General features: G+C 37.5%; 2 protein-coding genes across 6 annotated transcripts in view; one reads left to right on the top strand and one right to left on the bottom strand.

Moving 5' to 3' along the window:
• Positions 1 to 24652, top strand: LOC143027115 (uncharacterized). 3 transcript variants are annotated; one of them, XM_076188125.1, is made up of 2 exons: positions 1 to 230; positions 13888 to 24652. In XM_076188125.1, the coding sequence occupies exon 2, from the start codon at positions 14064 to 14066 to the stop codon at positions 14838 to 14840; it is 777 nt and encodes a 258-aa protein (XP_076044240.1). In that variant the 5' UTR covers positions 1 to 230; positions 13888 to 14063; the 3' UTR covers positions 14841 to 24652. The 3 variants fall into 3 exon arrangements, with proteins under 3 accessions (XP_076044240.1, XP_076044255.1, XP_076044245.1); XM_076188140.1 differs by having other exon boundaries at positions 20 to 92; XM_076188130.1 differs by having other exon boundaries at positions 43 to 126.
• The window catches only part of LOC143027107 (protein IMPACT-B-like), a 42202-nt gene continuing 38212 nt past the window's right edge, over positions 23918 to 27907 (bottom strand). For all 3 annotated transcript variants that reach the window (XM_076188118.1, XM_076188097.1, XM_076188108.1), the window contains one exon: positions 23918 to 27715. In XM_076188118.1, coding sequence (XP_076044233.1) covers positions 27542 to 27715 — 174 coding nt within the window. In that variant the 3' untranslated portion in view covers positions 23918 to 27541. The remainder of the gene's footprint in view (positions 27716 to 27907) is intronic.

Here is a 27907-nt window from a genome sequence, read left to right as displayed (position 1 = left end):
AGAATTCCTGTCACCACCACAGACGCCATCTTTGTTTTGATAGTTTCGGAGGTCGAAGACGACGACGATCCTTTTGACTTCTAGATTTACAGGTACCGCGTGACTAATCGCAGGCTAATTAGATAGGTAGGTCGCCGTAGGTAGGTGAGAATAGACGAATTTATCATACTTAATTTCTTCGACCTCCGCATCTACCAAAACAAAGATGGCGTCTCGAGCAGTCGAAGCGGGTACATTTATTTGTTTATAGCTTTTAGCAACTTTTACTGCTATTGATTTACACCAAAAATAACGTATATTGCTTAGATGTAATATAATTTACAAAAATATTATTTAATTTTCTATTGCTATATCGTAATAGAAAATTTACCAAGAATAGCTTGTTGTTTAACGTATATATTTCTTGATATCCCATAGTATGGATTTCAATACTTTGTAGATAATGCATGTCAGCCTTGCTGGATGATAATTGCTCACATTGGATTTGTATCCTTTCTAAGTAGCACTGACATTTTCCATCCAATTTCTACTTGTCAGATAACAACCTTCCTTCAGCTACCGAGCGTTTCAAAAGATTGACCAATACTTCACTTTGCTCATCTTTTAGTTCCCTCAAGATTCATACATTGTCAGGACCAGGTGATTTATCCATCTTTAATTTGTTGAGTTGCCTTATTACTGCCTCATTAGTTATAACAACTTTTTCCAGTGGATCTTGCAATTGGTATGGATGGTAATTCCCTGGTTGGTTCCTTAGTGAAAATGTTGAAAGGAACTCTGATTTATCTGTGGTTTCTAATATATTTTTTCCATTGATTCTAATCTTCAAGTCTGCAATATTGGTTATTCTTTTGAGTTTGCTCTTTATAAATTTGCTTTGTTCAGAAATCTACTTCTCTGCTCCTCATAGATTATTTGTCACGGCCCCTGCCTTGCTGTGGCACTTAAATTCTGTGTATTTACTGTGTATCTTGTCCAGCATGTTTTTATTTTTTATAAGGATTATTGCTTCTTTATTTAGTTTAACCATTCTAGTATTGTTATGTAATGAAGTGCTTTCATATAGCATACTGATACTTGGGACAGTTCTGCCTCTTTCAACTTTTTTTTGTGATTGCCATCCATTTTTGTTCTACTTCAATCTTCTGAGTACCTTCTATCCATTCAGGAGTAAATTCCACTCTTGTTTTCAAATAACTCCCTTTATCATAAAAAGATTATTATTTTGGAACTTTTTTGATGCAGCAGATATAATGGAATTCAATCACACAGTGATCACTTTACTCAAGTGGAGATGATAGTTCAAAGGTGCTTATCATGCTTTCTTCATTCATAAAAACTAGGTCCAAAAGATTTTTTTTTTTTATCCTCTGTCTTGTTGGCTCCAGGATGTGTTAGTGCAAGTTTGTGTTTCAATAAATAGATTCTTCACTTGTATCACTTATCCCTGGTGTGTTTCAATTATTCCAGTCTGTTTTTGTGTAGTTGGTCTGTAATCATCAATAACCACATTAACATGTGTAACTATATTACAATATGTTAATCCCTGAAACAAAATAGACAAGTCAAGTCAATTGTAGAATCCCCCCCCTCCCACACACTAATGAACTGTAGAATCTCCACCCAAACTACACTCAATTGTAGACACCCCCCCCCCCACAAACACACACACACTAATCAACTATAGACTCTCTAGCCTAATAACGTGGCTAGGTTAGGTCAGGTTATGTATGTATCATGAGTAATAATCAGTTGTAGAAGATTAGGTTAGAATATGTATAATGAGCTGTAATCAACTGTTGAATGTCCAACCCAACAACACTCAATTGTAGTCTCCTCCCCAAGCATGCATGTGTGTGTCTGTGTGGGGGAATTCAATAATTGGTTTAACAAATCACATGCACATGACTGAAGATGTCCACAGACTCTTGGTACCATTTCAAGTTGACCATCCCTCCCCTAGACCAAACAACTGCAAACACCTTCCCCTTACTCAGCATTATGTCCCAGTCACCTGAAGACCCCACAATGGGAAAGTTACCCAAACTAAGTGCACAATCTTGCGAAGTATATCTTAAACATTCTCATGCCTTCCAGAAGACACAATCAGTATAAGAGAACCACACATCACATCAAGACACATTTACTGGTAATTACTAGATTAATGGTAGAATGCCTATGTAAAACTTTACAGTAATACAAATGTAATTACTAGTTGTAAACATTATGCAGAAATGCAGATCTCCTGATTAAAGATGGGAAGGCTTTAGAGGTCATGGGTGCAGATTAAGAAAGACCACATGTCTAAAGGATTTGAAGAAATATAGTTTTCTGTATAGATGCATAGATACCTGTAATAGCTTAGGAAGTGATATGGCTCAAACTCAAACAATACACAAGTTCAAATCTATGATAATTAGAAATCAATGATATAGATTAAGTTGGAACTGTACATGAATTTGAGGCTAGGTAGAATAAATGATTAGAAAATAGGAGATGGGACCCAACAAAAGTTGCTCCTTTTCCTGTATACCACAGTTAGGTAAATAGAATTATGTAAATACATGCATTTCTGTGTCAGTAGCTGTGCCGCTAAAATGGGATTGCACCCAGGGGACTTAATGCCCCTGGGTGAAGTAGAAAGTTGCCAGTAAATGTATCCAAGCACATTCAGCTGGGTTTATTTCAGTCATTCTGTATCCACAAAGCATACCACCCAATGTAAGCCCATTTGTACACTGCTACGTATGTAGTGGCGGTGGTGTAAATGACCAATACATTTACAAGTCTCCCATTATCAACAAGTGTGTTGTGTTCTTTTGTGATGCCTTCTCTATGAGTCTTCTTAGACTGGTATTATTTTCAGGGGTGCTATTTGAACCTTAAAATACACATCCAATCACAGCTAGAAGTTGTATCAAAATTCACACAGATTCCTGGTAATATAATTCAAGGGTTACTTCTCTACTCTTTATAACTCATCTTATATAAATGACAATACCTCTTCCTTATTCATCATCAGTAATTGAATATAATTTGTAGCCATTCAATTTTATTTTGTCTTCTGCTACCTTAAATCTTGCCATCTTTGGCTTCACTTCAGCTAACAAAATAATGTATGTTTTCTGACTGAAGTATTCTAGCTTTCAACTGATACCTTGTTTGTGAAAACATCATTTGTATACCAGCAAGTTAACAATTCTTTTTGATCCTCAGCACCTTTCTTTTTCCCATAGGACCTCTCACCTGATAGATGAATTTTCCCGATTTGTCTTCATTTTCCTTTATGGGTTTGTCTGCAAGTTGTTTTTGCTTCTTTCTCTGTGTTTTTATCATATATTATAATGCCACATCCACATAATCCTCATTCCTGATGAGTTTCTTCATCTCTGCACTTGATTTTTTATTTTATTTTATTTTATTATTTTTTTTTTTTTTCTTCCTTCCTTCCTACCAAGCCTAATAACCTTGTGGATGCTGATATTGTTAGTATATAACTTTGTACCTGTTTCAAGCATTAAAAACTATGAGTCTTATTGTCTTTGATGTCCTTCCATGGCATTGCTTTCTGGAACTCTGTATACCACTGTGTTGTTCTTTGTTTCCTCTTCATCTTTAATTTCTTCTAATTTGTTTTCCATTATTGTATACCTTCTACTTGAGTATCTTTCTTTTGGTTTTTGTGCAGTATATCTACCCTATTTTTCAACTTTCTTACTTTATCCTCATGGGATTGCTTCAGTTCTTCCTGCTTGGTTTGCATCTTAATTACCTCGCCACTTTCACTTACTGCATGTCCATCATTGACATCAATTAACTTTACTTCCATGATAACCTGTCTGTTTAGCTGTACTTAGTTGATTTCCATTTTCTTCAATTTATTGAATATTTCAGCACATCCTTTCTTACAATTTCCACAACTTCAATGAAACTGGTCCCCTCCTTTGTCTGTAATCATATACTTATACACAGCACTTAGGACCTTTTCACACACTGTGTGATACCACAAATCACAAATGTCACATGTCATTGCCCCATCCTTGATCACTATACCACACTTACCACTTTTCACCATATCCTTGCTGGTAACTACTCTCTTTTTACCTTCCACCAAGTCCTTGGGCTTGGCAGATTTCTTTACATCTGTACTTGCCATGTGTGCTATTTGCAGATCTACTGCTGCAGACTCTAAATGAAGCCCAAACAGCTTATCAACTCTCAGCTGATGAATTTTGCTTTAATTTATTTTGCCCAACACTCAATCACCACAACTTTTTACATTAATATTATGCATTCCATGCACTAAACAATCTCTGTAAAATTTTCTACCATGTATGTAGAACTTCAGACTTTGCTGAAAAAAGTCAACAAAGTTTAATTAAAGAATCAGCATTTTTTCCCAGAAAATATTATTCTTGTACAATTCTCTAACAGGATTAGTGATTTCATATACAGACGCTCCTCAACTTACGTTTTAGTTACATTCCGAACGGCCGAACGTAAGTTGTTACTGTACCATACATCCATAAATTCTATTACCGTATCTTATAAAACACCCCTAAATCATTAATTATACACATAACATTGTAAAATAACATTAATTTCAAATAAATTAAATTCAAGCAACATAAATTGAGATGGTGGAGGAGGAGGAGGAGGCAAGGCACGTTCAGTCTGTCGTTTGTGCCATGTAAACAATGGATGCAGCATCATGCGTAAGTATCGTTTTAACTACAGAGAGCACGCTAAACTAAAAAATTCACTCAAAAAATTTTTTTTTACAATTTTTTTTTACAGTCAGTTCAAACGTAAAATCGAAAAAATGTAAAACAAATGAATGTAAGTAGAGGAGCGTCTCTATAAAGTTAGTATTTGACAAGTTATTTAGCTTGTTTCAGTAATTGTTGGCTGAAGGCTTGTGGATGGTTAGAAACAAAATCTGATTTTTCTCATATAAAGTAGGAGTGCTGAGTGACATGTCCAACACGTCTAACCGCTGCCAACTTAATTCCCCATCCGAGAGTTCCTTGGTGTGGTGGATAGGCTTAATTATCTTAATGATCACAAAAGTTATGTTGATAAAGATGAAAATCTGCAGGGTCATCCATATTGAACAGGTTTTTTGCAAAAGATGAGACAGAGCAGCTTGCGCACACATGCAGTGACAGGACCCACTGCTAACTGGCATGTTCCTGATGGGTGAACCGGGAATTCCTCATAGATATGTGGAATACCATCATAATGATGGCATTGACCATTGGGTACTCAGTGAATGTACCAAATGAGGTGGCATCAAGGAAATATCTCACCAAAAATCAGTTGGTGGGGAGGTAACATAAATGTCACAATTCCTTCATAGCAAACATGACTTACACAGCCAAAATAAAACTGGGCTTTCCTGTTGGATCATTGTGCTAGAGGTGCAATTGTATTGCCTTCTGTGCCTATTGGCAGTATAGCACCAGATGTGAGTAAGCACTAGCATATTTAATCTTGGACACTATAGAGCTTAAAGAAAAGGTCTACATTTACCATGTGAGAACTCATAGACGACTACAGGCCGGAAAGTTTATTGTAAAAACTCGACAACATCAATTGGGACATTGTCGGACTAAGACTAAGCAAAGTCCAAAGAGAGGAAGAAAAGCTAATGCAGCTACAATATAGTCACCACCTATTCTATTATAGAGTCAAGGAGAAGGAAAGAATTAGTGGAGTAGGATTCTTGATGAATTGAGAGGTTACTGGTAATATAGTGAAGTTTAGTAGTATATCATATAAGGTAGGTTAGATTGTGATAAGGCTAAAAAAATAATTCAGGTTTATGCACCAACTTCAGAGTTCAAATGATGAAATTGAGTCCTATGATGATCTAAGTAATTGGATCAAGAAAAAAGTAAATACACATTGGTAAAAGTTGACTTAAAGTAGGGAAGAACATAGAAGATGAATTGTGCATTGGGAAGTTAGGAATAAGGATGAGAAATGACAGACAACTACAACATGAGAATAATGAACACTTTAAAAAGTGTGAAGTTTGTAAATGAACATGAAGATGAAAGCAGGATTGTTAGCAATGTTATGATTATAAATAAAGTAGATATAGATAGTGCTCATTGAATGGTAAATTGCACAGCTAAATTCAAATTTGGAACCAAGAAAAACAAACTAGTCTTAAAAGAGAAACCTGGCGAATGTTGAGGATAACAAGAAGGATTTTCAGTCAGAAATTAAGAATAGATTTAAAGCATAAAAAAAAAAAAGGACACCATTGAAGATATGAATTAGAATTTGGTGAATGTCATTAGGGAATCTCCAGAGAAAGTAGGAAGTACAAAAAGCATTAGAGAAAGCAAATACTCCAAAGCTACAAATGACCTAATTAAAAGAAGGGCTACATAGATTAAGGGCAGGAGAGGCAAAATAGAGTAGAAATAAACAAACTTGTCAACAAAAGACAGAAATCAGAGAAAAGAAAGAGAAACATGGATGAAATATAGGAAATTACTCAGACAGTGTTAAAGGGACCAATTCCAGACTAGCTCTATTGAGGCAACAAATAAAAATGGAGAGATAATTAAATTCAGAAACAGAATGGTAGTCAAAGAGTCTTACCAAGAGCTTTACTTATTAAGCACCATAGTTGAGTCCAGGGTTGCGGAGTCGGATGGTAAAAGGTCCGACTCTGACTCCTTTGATTCCTCCGACTCAGACTCCTTTGATTCCTCCGACTCTGACTCCCGACTGCGACTGCGACTCCTGACTCCTTAACTCCTTGACCCCTATGTGGGAATCTATTCTGCAGATCCATATACTAGCCTCCCACACCTATTCAGCAAGCATTTTATAAATATTTTTCATGTATATTATTTTTTACGTGGAACATTCACTTGTATGATAAATATATTCACATATACACTCAACCAGCTTTATATATATATATATGCACACAAGCACGTATATTCGTATAAACATATATATATTAAATATATAATGGTATTATGCTCATGATCATCTACCAGCTTATGAGCACTTTCAAATCTGTCATGGCAGAGTTGCCACTTCAAGCTATATATTTTCTTTTTCTTTTGTGCCCCTCCCCTCCACCCCAAAATAAATCATCTGTTATTTCATTTGTCCAATCTCATAAACCTTCTATCACAATATTAGGAAAAAATGTGATAAATCATGATGAGGAAAGGTTAATGGAGGATGCCCTACCTAGTACTTGCTGGAGAATTAATTTCACCATGTTATCATAAAAACCAGGAATCAGTTCAGGAAAGAGAGAGACAACCTTCCCCTGTGCACACTGTTCATAGCTGCTGTTGTTCCTCCCCTTTTCAGTCATCACCAAATGCTGTGACATATGCTCTAATGTCATTCCTATCTGGCCTCTGAGACTGGTCAAAGTTTATCTCAGGGCATTATCCCAGCATGACATAGCTCCTACAAAACAGTAAACCACACTAAAACACTTCCATTGACTTTACATACATGAAGACATACATGCATTGTGCATACGTAGTGGATATATACTATTGTCTACACTGTCATGTACGTGTGTACATGATGGAGTTCTAGATGTTAACATAATTTGAATTAATTAGACTGTCAACAAAGGTAAAGTAGCTAGTTTAAATTATTTAAAGATAAAAATCATCTCTGTCACTTGACAGTTGACAAATTATTCAGGAATTTAAATTAATTATTATATTTGTTGAGTATTTATTAATAATAGAAATACATTCCACTGGCTATAACTCCCATAGTATAGAATAAATGAAACATTAATACAAACTACATTCTGGAAACTTCTATAAATGGTATATATCCTGTAACTAGCTATAAAACTATTCTATATTGGATGGTTATTAAATTTTCTCAACACAAAACATATCAGATTTTTTAGATTTTTTAAACTTGGAATAATGAGACCTACTGCTTTCTATTTGCACAATAGCAACAAATTATTTCACAGTGCACATCTATAGACAGTATTTTACAGCTATTGTTGGCTTGCCAATTACTGTAACGGTAAAAATGCAGACAAAGCTTTCAAGAATATAACAAAATATATGTACTGTACCTTGAATACACCCGTATTATTACGTTAATAACTAGGTTAAAGATTCAATCTATAGAAATTTCTTATAATAAAATATTTTATATGTTCCTTGAATCTACCAGTATTATTACATTGATAACGAGGTTAAAGCTCAAATCTATACAAATATCTTATTTGTAAACATAAAAAAAATAGGCTTTATTCATAATTATAGAACTTATAGACTACTCAATTGAAATTTGCAAGTAAAAAAAATAGTTTGTACTTTATATAAGTAGGGTAAACTGATATCTTAATGTCATGAAAATGGTTGTTTAGACTAGCCTATGAGAAATATAGGTTAGAGTCCTAGACTACCCTATGAATAGAGGGAGCCTATAGTCTAGGAAAAACAAATTCGACCCTAAAATTTATGGTAAAAAGAAAGGTAAATGTGGATTATAAGGTTATTTTGGGATTATGTTTTTTTTTTTTTTTTCAATAAAAAAATGAAATAAATAAGAATAAAACAATAAAAATAATTAAAGTATAAAAACAAAATAGAAAAGAATCATTTGTTTTTATTATTACATTAGTTTTATTTTTTATTTTCTTTATTTTTTATTTTATTTTATTATTATTTTTTATCTTATTTTATTTTTTATTTTTTAAAAAGAACCCGATAATCAACATGTACCAAAAGAAATAGGTTTTATCTGTATATATGTATATATATATATATATATATATATATATATATATATATATATTGTATATATACTGTATATACACACTCTTCATCAAAGTTTTAAAAATAATACAAACTGCTAATGATTGGCTAGGTTAGCCTATGGAGATTGCCTAGGCCAACAAACTGAGAGGCTAGTTTAGCCTATCTCATAATCAGCATTTATCATACAACAGGTAGGACCTTACAAGTAGCCTAGGCTACATCACTGGGAAAAGTAGGAAACTTTGGCAAAGTAATCTAAATTGTTCTTGCATCCAATGCTTATTGTTTACCAATTCCTACAAAAAAACCATAGCCAAATCATGCAAACTGTATATCTTGTAGGTAATATTTAAGGTCCGGTAGTCACTCAATAGGCTACTATCAATAGTAGGGTTTTCCAGACTATTCCGTATACCAGTATATCAATATTTGTCTTTACCAAGGTCACATTACACAATGTACAAGATTTGGCCTAAATATTTTTGTTTTACTATTATTAAAAGATTAAAAGAGGAAGGGAAGTTGATTCAAGTAGGGAAGAAAAGGTAAAAAGCAAAAATGAAAAGATGGAAGAGGAAGCGATAAGGGGAAGATGGGCAGAATATTTTAGGGAACTGTTGAATGTAGAGGAGGATAGGGAGGGAATGGTGATAGCAGTGGGAGGTGCAAAGAAAATGACAGTGATGGGTGAGGGAAAAATAAGAAAAGATGAAGTGGAAGTAGCGATTAAAATGATGAGAGCAGGTAAGGCACCTGGGTTAGATGGGTGTCATGCGGAGTGTCTGAAAAAGGGAGGTAAAGTAATAGTAGACTGGTTAGTGAGGTTGTGTAATGTGTGTCTAAGGGAGGGTAGAGTACCAGAGGACTGGAGGAGTGCATGTAGAGCTCTGCTTTTCAAAGGAAAAGGGAACAAGTGTGAATGTAGTAGTTTCAGAGGGATCAGTTTGTTGAGTGTAATTGGGAAGGCGTATGGGAGGGTTATAATTGAGAGAATTAGGAGAGGAACAGAAGAAGTAATTGGTGAGGAGCAGTGTGGGTTTAGGAGAAGTAGGGGCTGTGTGGATCAGATTTTTGTGATATGACAGATTTGTGAGAAAGCTTTAGGAAAGGGTAAAGATGTCTTTTGGGCCTTTATGGATTTGGAAAAGGCTTATGATAGGGTAGACAGGAAGGCACTGTGGGAGGTTTTGCAGATATATGGTATTGGGGGAAAGCTGTTAAGAGCAGTCAAGAGTTTTTATGTGTTAGAATCAGAAATGGAGAGAGTGAGTGGTTTGAGGTAAAGGTGGGACTATGTCAGGGATGTGTCAGGTTGCCATGGCTGTTCAATGTGTATATGGATGGGATGGTACAGGAGGTAAATGCAAGAGTAATGGGCAGGGGACTGGAGTTGGTTGCAGAAAATGGAGAAAAGTGTGAGGTAAGTCAGTTGTTGTTTGCTGATGACACTGCACTTGTAGCAGGGTCAGAGGAGGCATTGGGAGAGTTAGTGACTGAGTTTGGGAGGGTGTGTGATAGGAGAAAGTTGAAGGTGAATGTGGGTAAAAGTAAGGTGATGAGGTGTACAAGAGGAGAGGATGGTGGAGAGTTGGAAGAAAATCTTAAAGGGGAGAGGCTGGAGGAAGTGGATAGTTTTAGGTACTTGGGGTCATATGTGGCTGCAAAGGGAGGAGTAGAGGTAGAGGTAAGCTGTAGATTGAGAGAAGCAAATAAATGCCTTGGGGGGTTTAAAAAAGTAACGAGAAATAGACATTTGGGAATTAATGCAAAGAGGAGATTGTATGAAGGGGTGATTGTGTACCGACAGTGCTGTGTGGGGCAGAGACATGGAATTTGAGAGAGGCAGAGAGGAAGAGTTTAAATGTGTTTGAGATGAAATGTCTGAGAAGTATGGTGAGGGTTACAAGGCTGGATAGAGTGAGAAACGAGGAAGTGAGGAGAGCTGGGGTGGAAAAGGAGTTGGCTGAGAGGGCTGATGAAAGACTATTAGAATGGTTTGGACACATGGAAAGAATGGATGAAGGAAGACTGGTGAAAGGGGTATGGAAGGCAGAGATGGAGGGAGTGAATTTGAGAGGACAACCGAGGATGAGATGGATGGATGGGGTGACAGGGGCGTTGAGCAAGAGGGGAATGTCTGTGGAGCAGGGAAGGGAGGTGGCAGAAGATAAGGATGAGTGGAGAAGGGCTGTGTATAGATGATACTGTGATAAAAAGAAAGGGAAGGGATGGGAGGATGGGGGGGTTTGGGGAGTGGGAAAGTGTGAATGATACTTTGACACAGCCTGAAGGGACTTCTCCGCGTCCTCCATTTTCTATGTGAGGGGACGGAGAGAGGGGGTCGCCAATTAAGTGAAGTGGCCTTGCTATGGATGTGCTGTGTCCTGCTGCATTGTTTCTGACCCAGGGTGGTGGGCGGGGTGCAGGGATGACCCGTTGTCCACGAGGAGCTAAGATGTGAGGGTGGAAGGGATGATGGGTGGGAGTGGGTTTATGCCTTTTGACTTGGCTACCTCCCTGATAAGAGGAAAAAAGCCTTTTGTATATAGATAGATAGAATTATGGTTATGGGTTAAAGCATAAATATCTGGTACACTTAGGCCTAATTTGCAATTGTCTTTATAACAAATCAGTTTTAAATTAGATTAAAGTGGTTCGTGATTTTCTTTACTCTGATTTCTATTTTTCATTGCTTCACTTGTAGGCCTATCATATTCACTAGTAACCATGATCAGTAGCCTGCTTCTATTTCGTATATTTCAAACCACTAAATTTCTTTGATAAATGTATGATTTTCATATTCTGAAATAGCTTTATCATAATCTAGCATATTTCTATTAAAGGAAAATGTGATAAAACTACCGAAAATGAAGGAAAAGAAAATTAATTATTGATGGATTGTTTTTTGTTTCCATCTGGAGAGACCACTTAGTGTACATATACACTGCACATACAGTACTCACTATTGCCTCCAAAAATAAAAGCAAAACCATACAAAAACTGCTAAATTGTACAACTGGTAAAACCAAACAGGGAAACCATGTTAAAGAAATAATTTTATTGGACTTAAGGAGTCGGATTCGGATAAAAAATTCCGACTCCGACTCCGACTTGTAGTACTCTTAGAAATCCGACTCCGACTCCAACTCCAGCTAAAACCTCCGACTTCGCAACCCTGGTTGAGTCAGTAAATTCATGTGTAGACATTATTAGTGTACCAGAAGTTATGAAGGGTGAAGTAGCATTTGCTCGAAAAGATTATGAAATGAGGAAAAGTACCTGGGTAAGATGGTATACTGATAGATCTTCTGGAAGATGCAGGGAAAAGTTCATCGGAAATTAGCTCTGTTATATGCCCAGTGTTTATGTTAGGATGCTATTTCTGAATCATGGGTCAATGCTATAATGATTTTACTTCAGAAGAAAGGAGACCACATAGCCTTCAACTCTGTCAAACAAATACCAATGCAATACTAAACTCACTATGCAAACAGGGCACAAATGAATACATTGTAAGAGTTCTAGAAAACATGTATGCAAAGTGTACTGCAGTAATCTGACTACATAAAGATACAAAAAATAAATAAAGATAAAGAAAGGGACACAGCAGAGTAATACAATTTCACCCAAATTATCTACAGCTTACCTGTAGGAAATTTTCAGAAAGTTGATTTGGGAAGAGTAAAGTTTGAAAATTACATACATATATCAAAGGCTTTTTCCCCCTACACGGGGGGTAGCCAAAAAGAAAAAGGCATAGAAACCACTCCCACCCATTCCATTCCCTATATTTTCCACTCCCCTCAACCCTCCCTCTTATCTTGGTACCTCCTGGATGATGGGTCATCCCTGCATCCTGTCCACTGCCCTGGGTCAGAAGCAGTGTCGCAAGACACAGTTTGAAAATTTTGAAAGTTTGAAAATTAATGAAGATTATTTTAATCTAAGGTTTGCAGATGACACTATCCTTATTTCAGAAAGAGCAGAAGACTTGCAAGACAAGTTGAGTGATCTGAACAAGGAAAGTCTCAAAGTAGGTTTGAAGATGAATAATGGTAAAATCAAAGTAATGTTCAATATGAAAATTCAAAGTAAAGGCACTTTAATCAATGAAGAATGTTGAAAAGTTGAAGAGTATAACCATATAGGCCAGATGGTAAAAATGACTAAATATTATGATAATGAAATAAGAAGGAATATTACAAAATAATTATGGGTTGGAAAATGTTTGATAAGTATAAGAAGATTATGAGAGACTCTGCCTCTGTTTGAAACACAAAGTTTACAAGCAGTGTATAATGCCAATATTAATCTATGGATGTGAGACTTGGATACTGACAAAAAAGATGGAGACAAAGCCAAGGAGTGCATGGAGGAGAATGGAGAGATCAATGGTGGGTGAATGTTGAAAGACAGAAAGAGAGCTAGTTGGATGAGAGAGCAGACTGGAGTGAAAGATGGATGCAGTAAAAGAGAGGAAGTGGAATTGGGCATGTAAGTTAGTACAAAAAGTGATGGGCAATGAAGCATATGTCTTACTGAGTAGGTGCCAAGAGATGGGGGAGGTGTGTAAGGGGAAGACCAGATAGAAGGTGGAGGGATGAGATAGAGAAATTTGTAGGAGTGATGTGGCAGAGGTTGGCACAATTTTGCAAATAATGGAATGGTATGAGAAAGGTTATGTTCAATAGTGGACCCAAGATGGCTGATTGATTAATAGATTGTCTTAATTCTTGTTCTGCAGCAGTACAATGCTTACCTTAGGGTAATAACAAATAATTACACCAAGATCATCTTCCTTTTGGTTAATATTTCCCAAAACTGTTATTTGTATTTGTATGCATAATATTAAGAATAATAAAAACTGTTACCCTGTTCTTTATCAAACAAATTTGGATACAATTAATTAGGATTTCTTTCTTATAAATGAAATTCAGAATTGTAACCGCATTTTGAAATATTTCCATCACCTGATAAACAGGTGAAATGTGTGTTGTAGGCCAGTAAAAAAACATTCATGAAATCAGATATTCCAGCTCTGCATTTGTGTATGCAGCATCTGCCACAAATGAATATATACATATATACACACACACCTCTTTTCCAGGACTTGATTAACCATCATCTTTGAATGGAGGACCCATTGATCCTGCAAATATGCCATGTGATGACCCCCAATAGAAAGTAATTTCAAAAGGTAAAATATGTCACAGGAATAGAAGCCTTTCCAGTGTGACTTGTGTAATGCATCTTTCTGAAAAAAGTAATCTCAGATAGCATAAAATGACCCAGACAAGAGAGAAGTCATTCCAGTGTAAACTGTGCAATACAGCTTTCTCACAGAAGTATAATCTTAAAATTCATTTGAGGACTCACACAGGAGAGAAACCTTTTCAGTGTGATGTATGTAATGTAGCTTTCTCACGTAAAGTTGATCTTGAACAACACATGAGGATCCACACAGGAGAGAAGCCTTTCAAGTGTGGCCTATGTGATGCAGCTTTCTCACAGCAGTCAGCCCTTAAAAGGCATGTCAGGACCCACACAGGGGAAAAGCCTTGCCAGTGTGACATATGTGATGCATCTTTCTCATGTAAAAGTACTCTTAAAAGCCATGTGAGGACTCACACAGGGGAAAAGCCTTTCCAATGTGACCTATGCAGTGCAGCTTTCTCACAGAGGTGTACACTCAGAGGCCATTTGAGGACTCACACAGGAGAGAAGCCTTTCAAGTGTGAGGTGTGTGATGCAGCTTTCTCACACCAGACTGGCCTCAAAAGTCACATAAGGAACCACACAGGGGAAAAGCCTTTCCAGTGTGACATATGTAATGCATCTTTCTCACTTAAAAGTACTCTCAAAAGCCATGTGAGGACCCACACAGGAGAGAAGCCTTTTCAGTGTGATCTATGTGATGCAGCTTTCTCACTTAAAAGTACTGTCAAAAAACATTTGAGGACCCACACAGGAGAGAAGCCTTTCCAGTGTGACCTATGTAGTGCGGCTTTCTCGTGGAAGCATCGTCTCAAAAGTCATTTGAGGACACACACAGGAGAATAACCTTTCCAGTGTGACCTGTGTCATGCATCTTTCTCACTTGAAATTACTTTCAAAAACCATGTGAGGACTCATACAGGAGAGAAGTCTTTCCCATGTGATATAGCTTTCTAATGTAAACATGATCTCAAAAGGCACGTCATGATCCACACTGGGGAAAAGCCTTTTCAGTGTGACCTATATGATGCAATTTTCTTACGGAAGGATTGTCTTAAAAGTCATGTGAGCACACACACACACACAGGAGAGAAACCTTTCCAATGTGGCCTATGTGATACAGCTTTCTCATAAATCTGATCTCAAAAATACATGGGGATGCACACAGGAGAGAAGTTTTTCCAGTGAGACCTATGTGATGGATCTTTCTCACTTAAAGTAACTTAAAAACTATGTAAGGACCCACACAGGAGAGAAGCCTTTCCAATGTGATCTGTGTGATGCAGCTTTCTTGCGTAAATCTCGTCTCAAAAACCACATGAGGATGCTCACAGGAGAGAAGCCTTTAGTGTCAACTTATTCCATGCAGATGTATAATTTAATTTCTTTCTTACTAATAGTTTGATAGAGCTAATGAAAGACTATTGGGATCATTTAGGGTCATGGGAAGAATAAGTACAGAAAACTACCCTCATCATTCCACTCCTATGGAGTGAGAAGTGAGAAATCCCTGGTAGGGTACAGCCCTGTCAGTTGAGGCAAGCTTCTGTTTATTTCAAGGTTGGGATTTGGTTACCTTCCCACCTGGCCAGGGCAATCAGGAATTAATGGAGCAACCCCATAGGTGGTCCCAGGAATTGAACTCACGACCACCGGTTAATGAGTTCAAGACAATATCCACAGGGCTACTGCACAAAGTGTCATTAGTCAAGTATCCATATCTGAAGCCTTCTTATTCTTTTGGTTTTCATATAAAATTTTGCTTGTGTACTTGTAAGAACCTTGGAAAATTCTTTATACATTTGACAAACTAATCAGTTGGTAGTTTGTACAGATTTTCTGTCTTGTGAAGTAAAGTCACCATATCATCACACCACAATTAAGTAAAGCTTTCCTGATGTATACAGCTCTGAACTTCTCTGCATTTTTCAGAAGATACATTGATATGCCATCTTCTACAGGAGGCATCCTTCGTGTACTTTCTATAACTAAAACTTTTTTCATTTGTAACTTCTGGTATGCTACTAATGCCTATTGATATTTACATTACCTGAGTAAAAATCTTGCCTTTTTTATGATTTTGTTCCTATTTCAATCAAAAATACCATTTTCTGACCCTAAACCTAGTCTGCTTTGGGCCTGTGATACTTTTGCCTGAATTAGGACATTTGGAAAAAGATAGTTGAAGTTCTAATATTTTAAGGTATCCATATTCCACTAAAAGCAAGTCTTGAGTGGTACAATTTGCATCGTATGAAGTCTGTAGTTGCATGTCTGAAGAGTGTCATACATTGTCTATGATACTCACTATAAGCCTGCTTACCATTGTTCAAAGATGTGTGATTACAAATGGGTTGTACATCACAGGTAATGTACAAATCAGGAATTGCAGTTGATTGTTTTTGGTCATTTTCTATGCTTGAACACTGGAGTACATACACAATTCTACATACATTGCCCATATAATCCCAGATAATCTTTTGAGTGGTTATTTAAACAAAGTTTGAGAGAAGAATAACATCTATTTTTGCTTTCCTCTTAGTCTTGTTAACATTATGTACTCATCACCTAGTTGGGAGTCTTTTGGGTTGTTTAAATCATTGCCATTTCACTTGCTTTCCTTTCTTTGCCAAACTGATTTGTGGTTTTATAAACAAGTGGTCAGATTGCCAAAGAAAGCATTGGGCCACAGATAGGTCATGGACAAAAGTAAACAAAATCCAGGTCAGTCACATTCAATCCTGAGGTCAATGGTCATTGGTCTTGACAAAATTTACAATAATCAAACCACTTTGATTTTGTTTACGCAAAATAAATTTGTGCCCCTGAAGGTGATACAAAAGAATACTACTACTCCCAAATGGATGACGGATAGGTTAAAAAATTAAATCAGAATAAAAAGAGGGCTTTACATCAGAATAAAAAATGGGGATACACACCTTATATCTAAATATATGGCTAGACTAGTTAAAAAGAATATGTGTACAATGAAACATAACTACAAAATAAAGGTTGCTAGACAAGTGAGATCCAACCCAAAGGGCTTCTTTAATCTCTACAGAACAAAATATAAGGAAATGATAGATCCAATTAAAAATGACGAAGATGTCTTGATAGCTTCGGAGGAAAAATGAGTGAGGCCTTTAATATTTTCCTCATGGTTATCAAAATAAACACCATGTGAGGACAGAGCCTTTATTAGTATATTGTTTTGCTTGTTACAGCTTTTTCAAGTACAGTACATAGTCATAGTACACATGACTGAGATTAAATATATTTTCAAGAAATCCATCATATCCGGAGATGTCCCAAGAGAATGGAAGCTAGCTAACATTACTCCCATATTCAAAAAAGGTGACAATAAGAAGCCAAATAACTATAGGCCTATAAGTTTGACTTCAATCGAAGGAAAAATAATGGAAACTGTCATCAGAGATGCTATCGAACATCATTTAGAAAGTAACTTTTTGATAAATGATAGCCAGCATGGTTTCAGACGGAAACGTTCTTGCGTGACTAACTTACTCGAATTCTACAACACAGTTATCTCGAATTATGACAAAAGAAACAATATAGATTTAATATATCTAGACTTTGCAAAAGCTTTTGATACCATCCCACACGAAAGACTACTTACTAAATTAGCTTTACACGGAATAAGTGGTAGCCTATTAGGTTGGACTAGTAATTGGTTGAATGGTCGAAAACAGAGAGTTGTTTTAAATGGAAAAACTTCTAGATGGAAAAATGTTACAAGTGGAGTTCCTCAGGGTTCCGTTATTGGGCCACTTCTATTCATAGTATATATAAATGATATAGACCATGGACTAAAATCTACTGTTTCCAAATTTGCTGATGATACAAAATTGTGTGGAGTGGCAAATGATCACTCAAACCAATTAGATATTCAAGAAGATTTAGATAAATTACAGCAATGGTCTGAAAAGTGGCTAATGAAATTTAACACAAGTAAATGCAAGGTACTGCACATGAGTAAAAATAACAGTAAGTACGATTACAAGTTATTTGGAAATTTGTTAACAAAAGTGGATAGTGAAAAAGATCTCGGCGTAATTATCAGTAACGACCTCAAATCATCCAAGCAGTGTATTTCAGCCTCTGAGAAAGCAAATAAGGTTCTAGGACTGATTGCGCGATCTTTTGATTTCAAAAGTCCATCACTCATTAACAAGCTATATAAATCGTTAGTTCGTCCACATTTGGAATATGCTGTTTCCGTATGGTCACCGAATCTCATTAAAGACATTGACAGACTGGAAAAAGTACAACGGCGAGCCACAAAACTGATTCCACATATCCAAAATAAATCATACGAAAATTGACTAAAACATATGAATCTGTTTTCCCTAAAAAAGCGTAGACTCAGAGGTGACTTGATACAGGTCTTTAAGATTTTAAAGGGAATTGACAACATCAAAAGTGACCAAATTTTCACATTGAATGAGAATCAGACAAGAAACAATGGTCTCAAACTGTCTGGAAATAGATTCAATTTGGAAGTAGGTAGAAACAACTTTGCCAACCGTGTAGTTAATGAATGGAATAAACTTCCTGCACAGGTAGTGCAATGTAGTTCAGTTTGAAGCTTTAAGAATCATTTAGATAAACACCTAAGCAAGATGCTGTGATTATAATTTATTTTATATTATTTTTGTTTTGTTATCATTTGTCTGTCTGATTTTCATTTATTATTAGTGATATGTCAATTTATTATTATCTACTATTTACTTGTTTGTTTATTATTTAACTATACCTATGCATTTATTTATGTATTTTATTTGTTATTTACATTATTATAGTTTTTATTTAATATTATTATTATGATTTTTTTCACATCCAACCTAGATATGGACCAAAAGGTCTCCTGTCAGCATGGTCCACCTTCGTAATCCTTTGTAAATAAGAGAAATGTGGGGAGATAGGGAGGGGAGGGGGTTACTGAATACTAGGAAAGGTTAAGAAGGTGGACCAAATTTCTGGACACAGGAAAGGTTAAGGATAAGATGGAACAATTGTCTGGGTGAAGGAGGTTAGCTCACAACCATGGAACATAAGGAAGAAGAAAATAAGAAGGGTGAGCAGTTGTCTACTGAGGATGGACAGTAACCTTGAGAGGAAAAAGGGAGTTTGGAGGGCAACTAGGGATAGCTAAAATTTTGTTGGCAGTGGGTATTAAAGGAATCAAGTGGGGAGAGATATTGAATATACCCTTATTTTGTTCAAATGTGTTGGTTCCTTGTATGATGGTTGCTCCCAAACATTTTCTATGGATCTTGTTGGGCCCATGTGCCAGATGTTCTGCATTCTCTCAGTCCATCAGGTGATTGCCACTGTTCCTATGTGCAGCACATATTGGTGACATCATGGCGGACATCATATCAGTGTTCTCAGATCCGGGTTTTAGATCATGTGAAGTTTCCTCAATGTAGGATTTTTCACATCCTGAGCACAGAATCCAATAAACACTGTCTTAACTGTCTGGTGTTTTGCTGATGTTTATTCCTGTCCTCATGATGTCTTTAATTGTCCCACTGGTCTGGCACACTTACTTCTAAATTGATGGTTTTTAAAATTCGAGTCAGGTTGGTGATGTCACTGGTTGGTAACACGAGTTGTTTGGCTGTCCTGCCCTGCTGTCCACAGCCTCCCAGAATCTTAATGGCCTGTTTCCTGCATAAATCTAAAAAGAAATCAGGAAATTTTAATTTTAAAAGTCTCCCTGATATACCAGTACTCTTCTTCAAGGTATTCTTCACTGCATGTTCTGAGTGCCTGATGGAAAGATGGAAGGATCCTTGGATAACACCTAAGAGGTCAAATGTATCTTCTAGATATTGTTGGGTTGGATGTTTGCTGAGAGCTATGGTCAGCAGCCCTTGTATATAGCCTTGCATGAATTCACTGTCATGATATATGTAATTTTTCTTGATCAAATCAATGTTCTGGTTTTTCCTGTGGATGCCTGAGGCTGAGCACTTTGGTCTCAATGTCGGATAATGCCCTGTTGGAGAGATTCACTATGCTCCCAGGTCTTCCCATCTTCCCATGGATTTCCAAGCACTTTCAGTGGAAAGTCTTTCCAGTTCACGCAAGTGTCAATTTTTCTGCTGGATGTTAAATATGGCGATGTTCACGCTAATATCTTAGGTGATCAAACCAGGCATCATATGGGGGAACTGTGAGATAAACTTCTTAGCTTTTTCTTATGGTATTTACAGAGGGTCTTAGATGTGGTACCTGACTGTGACCTCATCTTCAGTGGGGACGAGTAATGTACACACTAACATCAACATTAGTAGGGAAGTAGTAGTCAAACAGATTGATAGACTTAGCTACAGAATCCCTGATTCCAGATGAAATTTTTCCAGGAGTGCTCAAAGAGTGTAAATTTGAAATCTGTGACCAGATAACAGAAATATTTGATAAATTGGTAGACGCTGGATTCATACCTATTTCTTGGGGGCAGGCAAACATTGTTCCTGTCTACATAAAGGGTGATAAATCATCTATGCAAAACTACAGGCCATTCAATTGTGATGCAGACAAGGTCATTATATTAAAACAACAGGGCAGGACTTGTTGTAATGGATTTGAATTGGAGAAATTTGGATTTATATGCAAGAACTGGTTTACCAATGGAGTGGTCAATGAATGGGATAGACTTAGTAACCATGTAGTGAGCACTGAAACTATTGGTTGTTTTAAGAAAAAAGTTAGACAACTTTACGGATGGGGACGATAGGTGGTAATGGACATGGAACTGCCTAGTGTATGCCTTATGGTGTCTTGCAGTCTTCTTTCTTATGTTCTAATGACCTTCTGAATCCGCACAGCAAAAGTGTGTGATGCCCTTAGGCTGGCAGAAGAATAATTGAAAAGTGGAAAAAATGGAAGTGGTTGGACTTCCCAGGACTGTTCTCTTCACTAGGATTTTAATTGATGTATTGCCAAAAAATAGATAAATAAGAAATGGAATTTTTTTAACATAATGAAGTCAGTATATTAATTGTAGTAATGATTAATTAAATGTAGTAATGATTTAATATATATTACTATGATCACACTAGAATTTATAGTGCCTTGCATATACTGTATTACTGGTAACTCTTGAATGCACATCTAAGGCAAAAAGGTATTTGTTTTGAAATCTAGCATAGCCAACTGTCATGGTGCACCTAATAGGTCTTGCTTCCAACTCAGATAAGAGCAACAGCAAGATAGACTCACCACTCACTACTACAATCACACCAGCTACATCAGAAGGGCAGTGGTCTCTTTTAATTCAAATGCTTTGTATTTATTGTTTGAGTCTTGCAAATAAAATGTATTCCTAAAGTTATCTGTGGTTAACCTTTGGCAAGAGAGGGAGAAGTTTCCCTGCCTATTCTGAATCCCATTTCAGGGCCTGGCAACCCACGTTGCTTCATCTTCTGCTAAGGAATAATGGCAAGACCTTAAAGCACACCAGACCTCCTGCTAGTGTATGAATGGTCAGTAATGCCAGACCCACACTGTGGTTACCATTAATTTTTTTATTATTGTTATTATTATATATTTACAAATCCCACTCTGTAGGACTTTGTAGCATGTAATTTAATGAACCATGCCCTTGGCCCAACTTGCTGATTTGAACTGTCGTCACCTCGACCTCACAACCCTCACAGGCTATTCTTCCCCACACACACAACCTTGGTAGTCCCTTTCCCATGCAAGCTTTAAGAGGTTGTGAGAATGTATACACATCTAAAGGATGTAAAGAATTGGTTTTCAATACAGATGCACAAATGCTTGGAATGGCTTAGGTGATATAGTCTAACCTGGAAAAAAATTCAATATCATAGCCAAAATATACAAAGGATGACTAAAATCTATTTATACATGCTTATATTCACATAAATGACAATGCTCCTGCCATTCTTGCATCCCTGACTACCAAGGGTGTCCTAGACAGGTTCCTGTCTTGGGTTGCAGAGTACCCCACAGGCAATATGGCGAGAGTGCGCTTCCAAGGACATCTATCCTCATACCACAAGCTAGAAAATGGGACTCTGCAGGGAGGTCTTTTTAAGGCACTCATGGAGAACCATGTTCTCGTTGACCTCTGCTATGTGGATGATCACGTGCTGGTGGTCACTGGGGACGGCTGTCTCCTTCAAAGGGATCAGCGGGTACACAATCGCTTCTCCCAGGAATGCAGATGGCTTGGATTAAAGATCTTGACAGCCAAGACCAGAGTAATGAGTCTGAGGATGGGGACCCAATGCCTCTCTCTTACTCTTCAAGGTGACATACTTGCCTGGGTGCCCACAATCACCAGGCATCTGGATCTACTCCAAGCTCTCCTTCACTTCGGAGGTCTGGTACCTTCATGAAGCCACGAAGAAGAGATTAAGTCTCCTCAGAGCCATGATGAGACGAGACCCTGGCTGGGTGCTGGGGACAAGGTCCTCCAGACATACTACATTCAAGCGGTATGGTCAGTAGTGGACTATTATGCTGTGGTTCTCATATCCTTCAGCTTGTAGGATAAATTCGAGGTCCTCCAAAACCGGGCTGTCTGCATCATCACTGCAGACCCTCCATGGACCCGTGTGGAGAATCTTGGACAGGAGACAGGAGTTACCTCCCTTCACCTATGGGTGGAGAAGCTCTCTTCCTGTCTTGTCTGGCTTCTGACTGGTCCAAGGGAGAGTGAAGTCAAGGTCTCCCTTCTGAGTGCCCTGGACGTCGAGGGAGATACTGGTCATTCCAGGAAGGTCCAGATGGTGTGTGCCATCCACACCTTTGAATTCTGAGAACTGGTTTGGCTTTGGACAGACTTCATTCAGACTTCCCCTGTGACAATCTTCCTGCCCCAGCTTCCAAATCTTCCACCTCACCAGGAGGAAGGTCGACTGTGACCCAGCACGATTACACCCCCTTGGTCCTTGAGGCCATAAGGTCCATCATTCCCCCAGAGAGCTTGTTATACTACACTGATGGCTCTGGGCCCCCTCACAGGAGAGGCTGTGGTGTGGCTTCTGTAGCCACCAATGGGGTGGTGACCATGCTAAGGAGAGTAAGTGATGGTGGCTCCACTCTACAAATGAAGCTTGCCACCATTTACAAGGCCCTACGTCATGCCCTCTCTGCTGGGTCAAAGGCAATGCAGGAGGCATTAGGGTTTTCACAGCAGGAGCTAGTTGACTCGTATTGCTCGAGGGCAACTCCCTTCTCAGCGACTTGATATAGTTTATGAAGCAGGTAAAAATATTCTTCTGGGGCATATCATTTTTTCATCTATTCACTCCTATTTGTTGCACTCTCCTCACTAGTGGACAGATATTCTACATGTATTCAAAGCTTTCTTTATTTCATCCATAATATAATTCTTGGTCTTCCTCCCAACAAGCTAACTCCATCAACTTATGCTTTAGTCTTCACCTGTTCATTTTCACCACATATCTAACCCACTTCAGCACTCTCAGATGTACCATATCAGAGATATTTTTGAACATAGGTTTGCATTAAAAAATGTAAAGTTTTTTTTATTCTATAGAATCTATACAATATTTTGCACTCTGGAATAAAAATGTGAGCCAGTTTGCTCAACTTCCAGTCAAATGTAAAGTCTCTATATACCAAGGAGTTCTTCCCCCTTATAATGAAGGTAGCCAAGTCAAAGGCACAAACCTACTCCCCTCTCATAATAAATGTACATGCATATACCAACAGCCTTTTCCCCCTTACAAGGAAGGTAGCATAAATCCACTCCCACCCATTTCATCCCCAAATCCTCCACTCCCATTCACCACTCCCTCCCTCTTTTTTTGGCTCCTCCTGGATGACGGGTCATCCCTGCATTTCACCCCTCCCCTGGGTCAGAAGCAATGTAGCAAAATAATAAATGTAAATAAGTAAAATTTTTAGAGATAAATTTTTTATTTGTTCCAACATACATAAATCTATAAAAAAAATTATTAAATACACCACAAAAGGGTCATTGTTATATTTTATTTGGAATAAATTATTTTCTCTCATGAACAATGTGAAAGTAATGCAAAGGATGGGCAAAGAAAGAGCTGCTGGATACAGTGCTATTGGAATGGTTTGGGTATAAGGAAAGAATGAGAGGAAAGACTTAAAGTGTGGAAAGCAGAGGTGGATGGAGAGAACTTTAAAGGAAGACCAAGAATGAGGTGGATTGATGAGGTAAAGGCCCTGGATGCATAAGGAATGTCTGTGGAGCAAAAGAAAGGAATGGAAGAGCTATGGATGATTTTTTTTTCTTTTTTTCTCCTATATAATGAAGCACTGGCAGTTGGGCCCTGTTATGTGAAAGTGCTATACATCACTGCATGGCCTTTGACCTTAGCAATGTGGAGGGGGATAGAAATTGTATATGAAATGGCTTTGACTTGGTCATCCCCTTTGGTATGTATATGTACAGTACAATGTATCTTATCACAGACTTTTGCTTACATTTCATATCTGAAACATCTTTGAAGCACCAACAATAGTTTGCAAGCATGTCCACATCCCAATGGCCATTGTACCTATCCTCCATAACTAATGTCTTGGCAAAAGTGTTGACCTTGCTCATAGTTGTTTAGAAAGTAATAATAATAATAATAATAAAAAAAAAAAAAAAAAAAAAATCAAGATCATTCTTAAGTTTTTCTTAAGTTCATACTTATGACTTCCGTGGTTACCCAGGAAATCTGTAATGATGTCTTGTAATGCAAACTAGGAACTAATTTTGTTGCCTTTGTGATAATACTGAAAATCTTTAATTAATTCTCTGATCCAGGGGTCATCAAAATCTTTGGCTTGCAGTTTGGTCTCAATGACAAGGAATACATTATTCTTCAGAAACTTAAAACTTCATCATCTTGTCATTCAGAAATATCCAAGTTGTGTGACACCTTCCTTCCTGTCACACTACCTGGATCCCAAAAGGTGGACACATCATCATCATCTTGCAGCTACCGCACCAGAGGCTCTTGATGAATATTTTGCAGCATGTATATGAGGCAAGAACTTTGTCCTGACCACTAAGCCTGATCCCAAAGTAGGCATTATAGCTCTTCTTGACAAATATTTTATTATTTATCTCCCAAAGTCATTTTGCCAGAGATATAGCATGACCTGTTTGCCTCATCATCAAGTGAGGCACTATGGTGACATGGTTTGCCTTCTGGGTAATGGTACTACTCGAAGTAAAGATGAGAGTTAACCCTGAGTAGACAAGGCTGAAAATGTCTTCAAATCATGGATGCATCATATGAATTGTATCTGGCAGGAATAATAATTGTTGCCTGAAGTTTCAATGAATGGAAACCTGCAACTCCAAAGTGGTCATCAAGCCCTTCCATAGATCTTCCTGAGAAGAAACATTAAACTGCTGTCCAATTTGTATTGGTGTAGGTGGCCCCATTGATGGATGCCTGTAGTAGTCCTGTGAGATCAATAGCATGCCTGTCTTCAAAACACATTACAGTATACCTGCACCTCTATCTGGAGGTGCAACCCTGAGGAGCTGACACTCTCTTCAGGCTTGGCCCTCTATCAACTAAGATTGTACTTCCCCAATGTTTTCACACAAGGAGAGCTGACAACTGACAACTTGCTCCCCTTCCACTAATGTGCACCAGTGACAGAGAAAGTCCCACACTTGTATAATGCAGACAATAGTAATTTCTTCCCAAAAAGATCTATGGTAGGGCCTAATGACTGCTACTTGCTACTGCAGGACTGTGATTTTTCAGTCAGTGAAACTCAAGGCAACAGTTATTATCATTTGTATTGGTTTCTTTCTTCATCACTGACTAGTGCAAGACGAGTGGAGAGAAGAGCAGTCATTGGTTGTTGTTATTGTCATTTCTCAGATTGTCTGGCTGAGCAGTCCCTTCTCCCTGAGGAATGCCATGGCTGGAACGGGGTTTTCTCACAAGTCCTTTATAGAGTGTATATTGTGTTGTTGGCATGCATGATTGTGTACAATGCAGTCTTCTATAATGTGTTGTATAGCATGGGGTGATGTGCAGTTGTCTGCAATGCTGTCATCCAACTTCTTCTGGTAGCTTAAAAGGGCTAGATGGTGGCCGCATCAGTCTGGCCAGGTGGAGTCTGTCCTTTCAGAAGAGGATTCAAAGAGATGGATATTAGGGGGTCTGGCAAGCAGTCATTAATTGTCAGATTTCCTTATGTAAAATGGGAAGGTGGAGGAATGGTTGACAGCCATGAATGTGATGAAAAATCTTGAGCCCAGATGATTCTCTGTGCTATCTATGTCGCAAGGTCACCACTAGCATGAAAATATTGTTGGTCCTGTTTGCTTGGAGACAAGGGAGATGGATTGCTAATCTGTCTGCGTTTGCCAGGGATGATTCAAATGACTGATGAAGAGCGAGTGTGGCTATGTTATGTTACAACATTTGCCCTCATTAATTGCTGAATCAATTTATATTAGCAGTGATCTTGCATATTCATTCCCAACATATTCTGTTTTGTTTCAAGTGTAATTATTTATTTATTCATTTTTTTTTTTTTTTTTTTTTTTGGCACAATATGGCACACTACCTATAGCCTTGCCTCTTAAGACAAATACTGACTATGTTCACCATAGAAGAATTAATAGATGGAAATATGATAAAGATCCTGCAGAAGGACCACTGTGATAACAGACAGCAAAAATTTAATGGAATAAAATTATATAAAAATTTTACTTGTATCAATTACCTAACACTTAGGAACTCAGCATGTATTATCAAATTGGCAAGGGCAATTGTATTTTTTAAATCAAGCCATGTACTTCAAACCATTATCAGAATACATGATTCCAGAATTGCATTATTCAAACATATCAAATGTGAAGCTACTTATGCTGACAAATCAATCAACTGTTGTCTCCAGTTTCACTGGCCAGAAATCTGCAGTCACACAACAGCTGGGAATGATCCCTGGGTATTCCAACTAATCTCTGGGAAGAAATGTTTATACTGTATTAATCACTCACTCAAGGTAGTAGAAGGAGGGGGGGCTGTCATCAATTGTGTTTAAAGGCGGAGGACAGTCAAAGCTGATCATGGGAGGTCTTGGACCTGTTGCAAACACCAAGGCCCTTGGAGCTGCACCTCCAAAGAGAAGTGAATGGTGGTATATTTGTCAGCAATAAACTGCTCCTATCCTTAGGAATAATATTGCACTAAAGATTTTTGTCATAAAAATGGTAAAGAAAAGCTTTAAGGCAAGTAGTAGAACATATGGAAAATATGAGTGTGATCAACTATTTATCTTGGAGTGGAAATTAGTTTTCAAAATAAAAGAATGCTGAGTGACTTGGTCAGATAGGATATCACTCAGTCTCTTAAAATGTTGACAGCATAAATCATGCAGTCACATGGGAAATGCAGGACTAACTCATGCAGATACCTGTCATTGGTACCTTGATAAATTATATGTATCAATGATAAGTAACAAATTCAACCTGTCTCCAACATACACTAAAATATCTTAAATATATTCTCAACTGTAAAAACAATGTGTCATTTAACTTTTTTCCCCTTTTTGTCTTTGTCAACCTCTGCTGACTTGATATATCCACACTGTTCTAGTATTTGTCTGGTAGCATTGTTTATATGTTTGAAACGGTCTGGCCCTAAGAGAATTCCACCAAACCATCTTGAAACAACCACCAACACATTTCTTGCATCTACAATCTGAAAGTAAAATTGAAACATGTCATAACACTTACAATTTCAAAATAAAAAAGGGGATGACATTAAACAGGGCAGGCATCATAAAGAAAAAATAAATAAATAAAATGAATACATATACAAAAGGCTTCCCCCCTTATAAGGGAGGTAGCCAAAAAACAAAGGCATAAAAACCACTCCCACCCATTCCATCCC

Source organism: Oratosquilla oratoria, chromosome 1 (genome assembly GCF_046742065.1).
Source record: "Oratosquilla oratoria isolate Oo_2021 chromosome 1, ASM4674206v1, whole genome shotgun sequence".
In the NCBI taxonomy this organism is placed as follows: Eukaryota; Metazoa; Arthropoda; class Malacostraca; order Stomatopoda; family Squillidae; genus Oratosquilla; species Oratosquilla oratoria.
This window is presented reverse-complemented; position numbering and strand designations above follow the sequence as displayed.

What these genes read in the sequence shown, in the direction of transcription:
- LOC143027115 (XM_076188125.1), top strand. Translation starts at nt 14,064, where the DNA reads ATGACCCAGACAAGAGAGAAGTCATTCCAGTGTAAACTGTGCAATACA.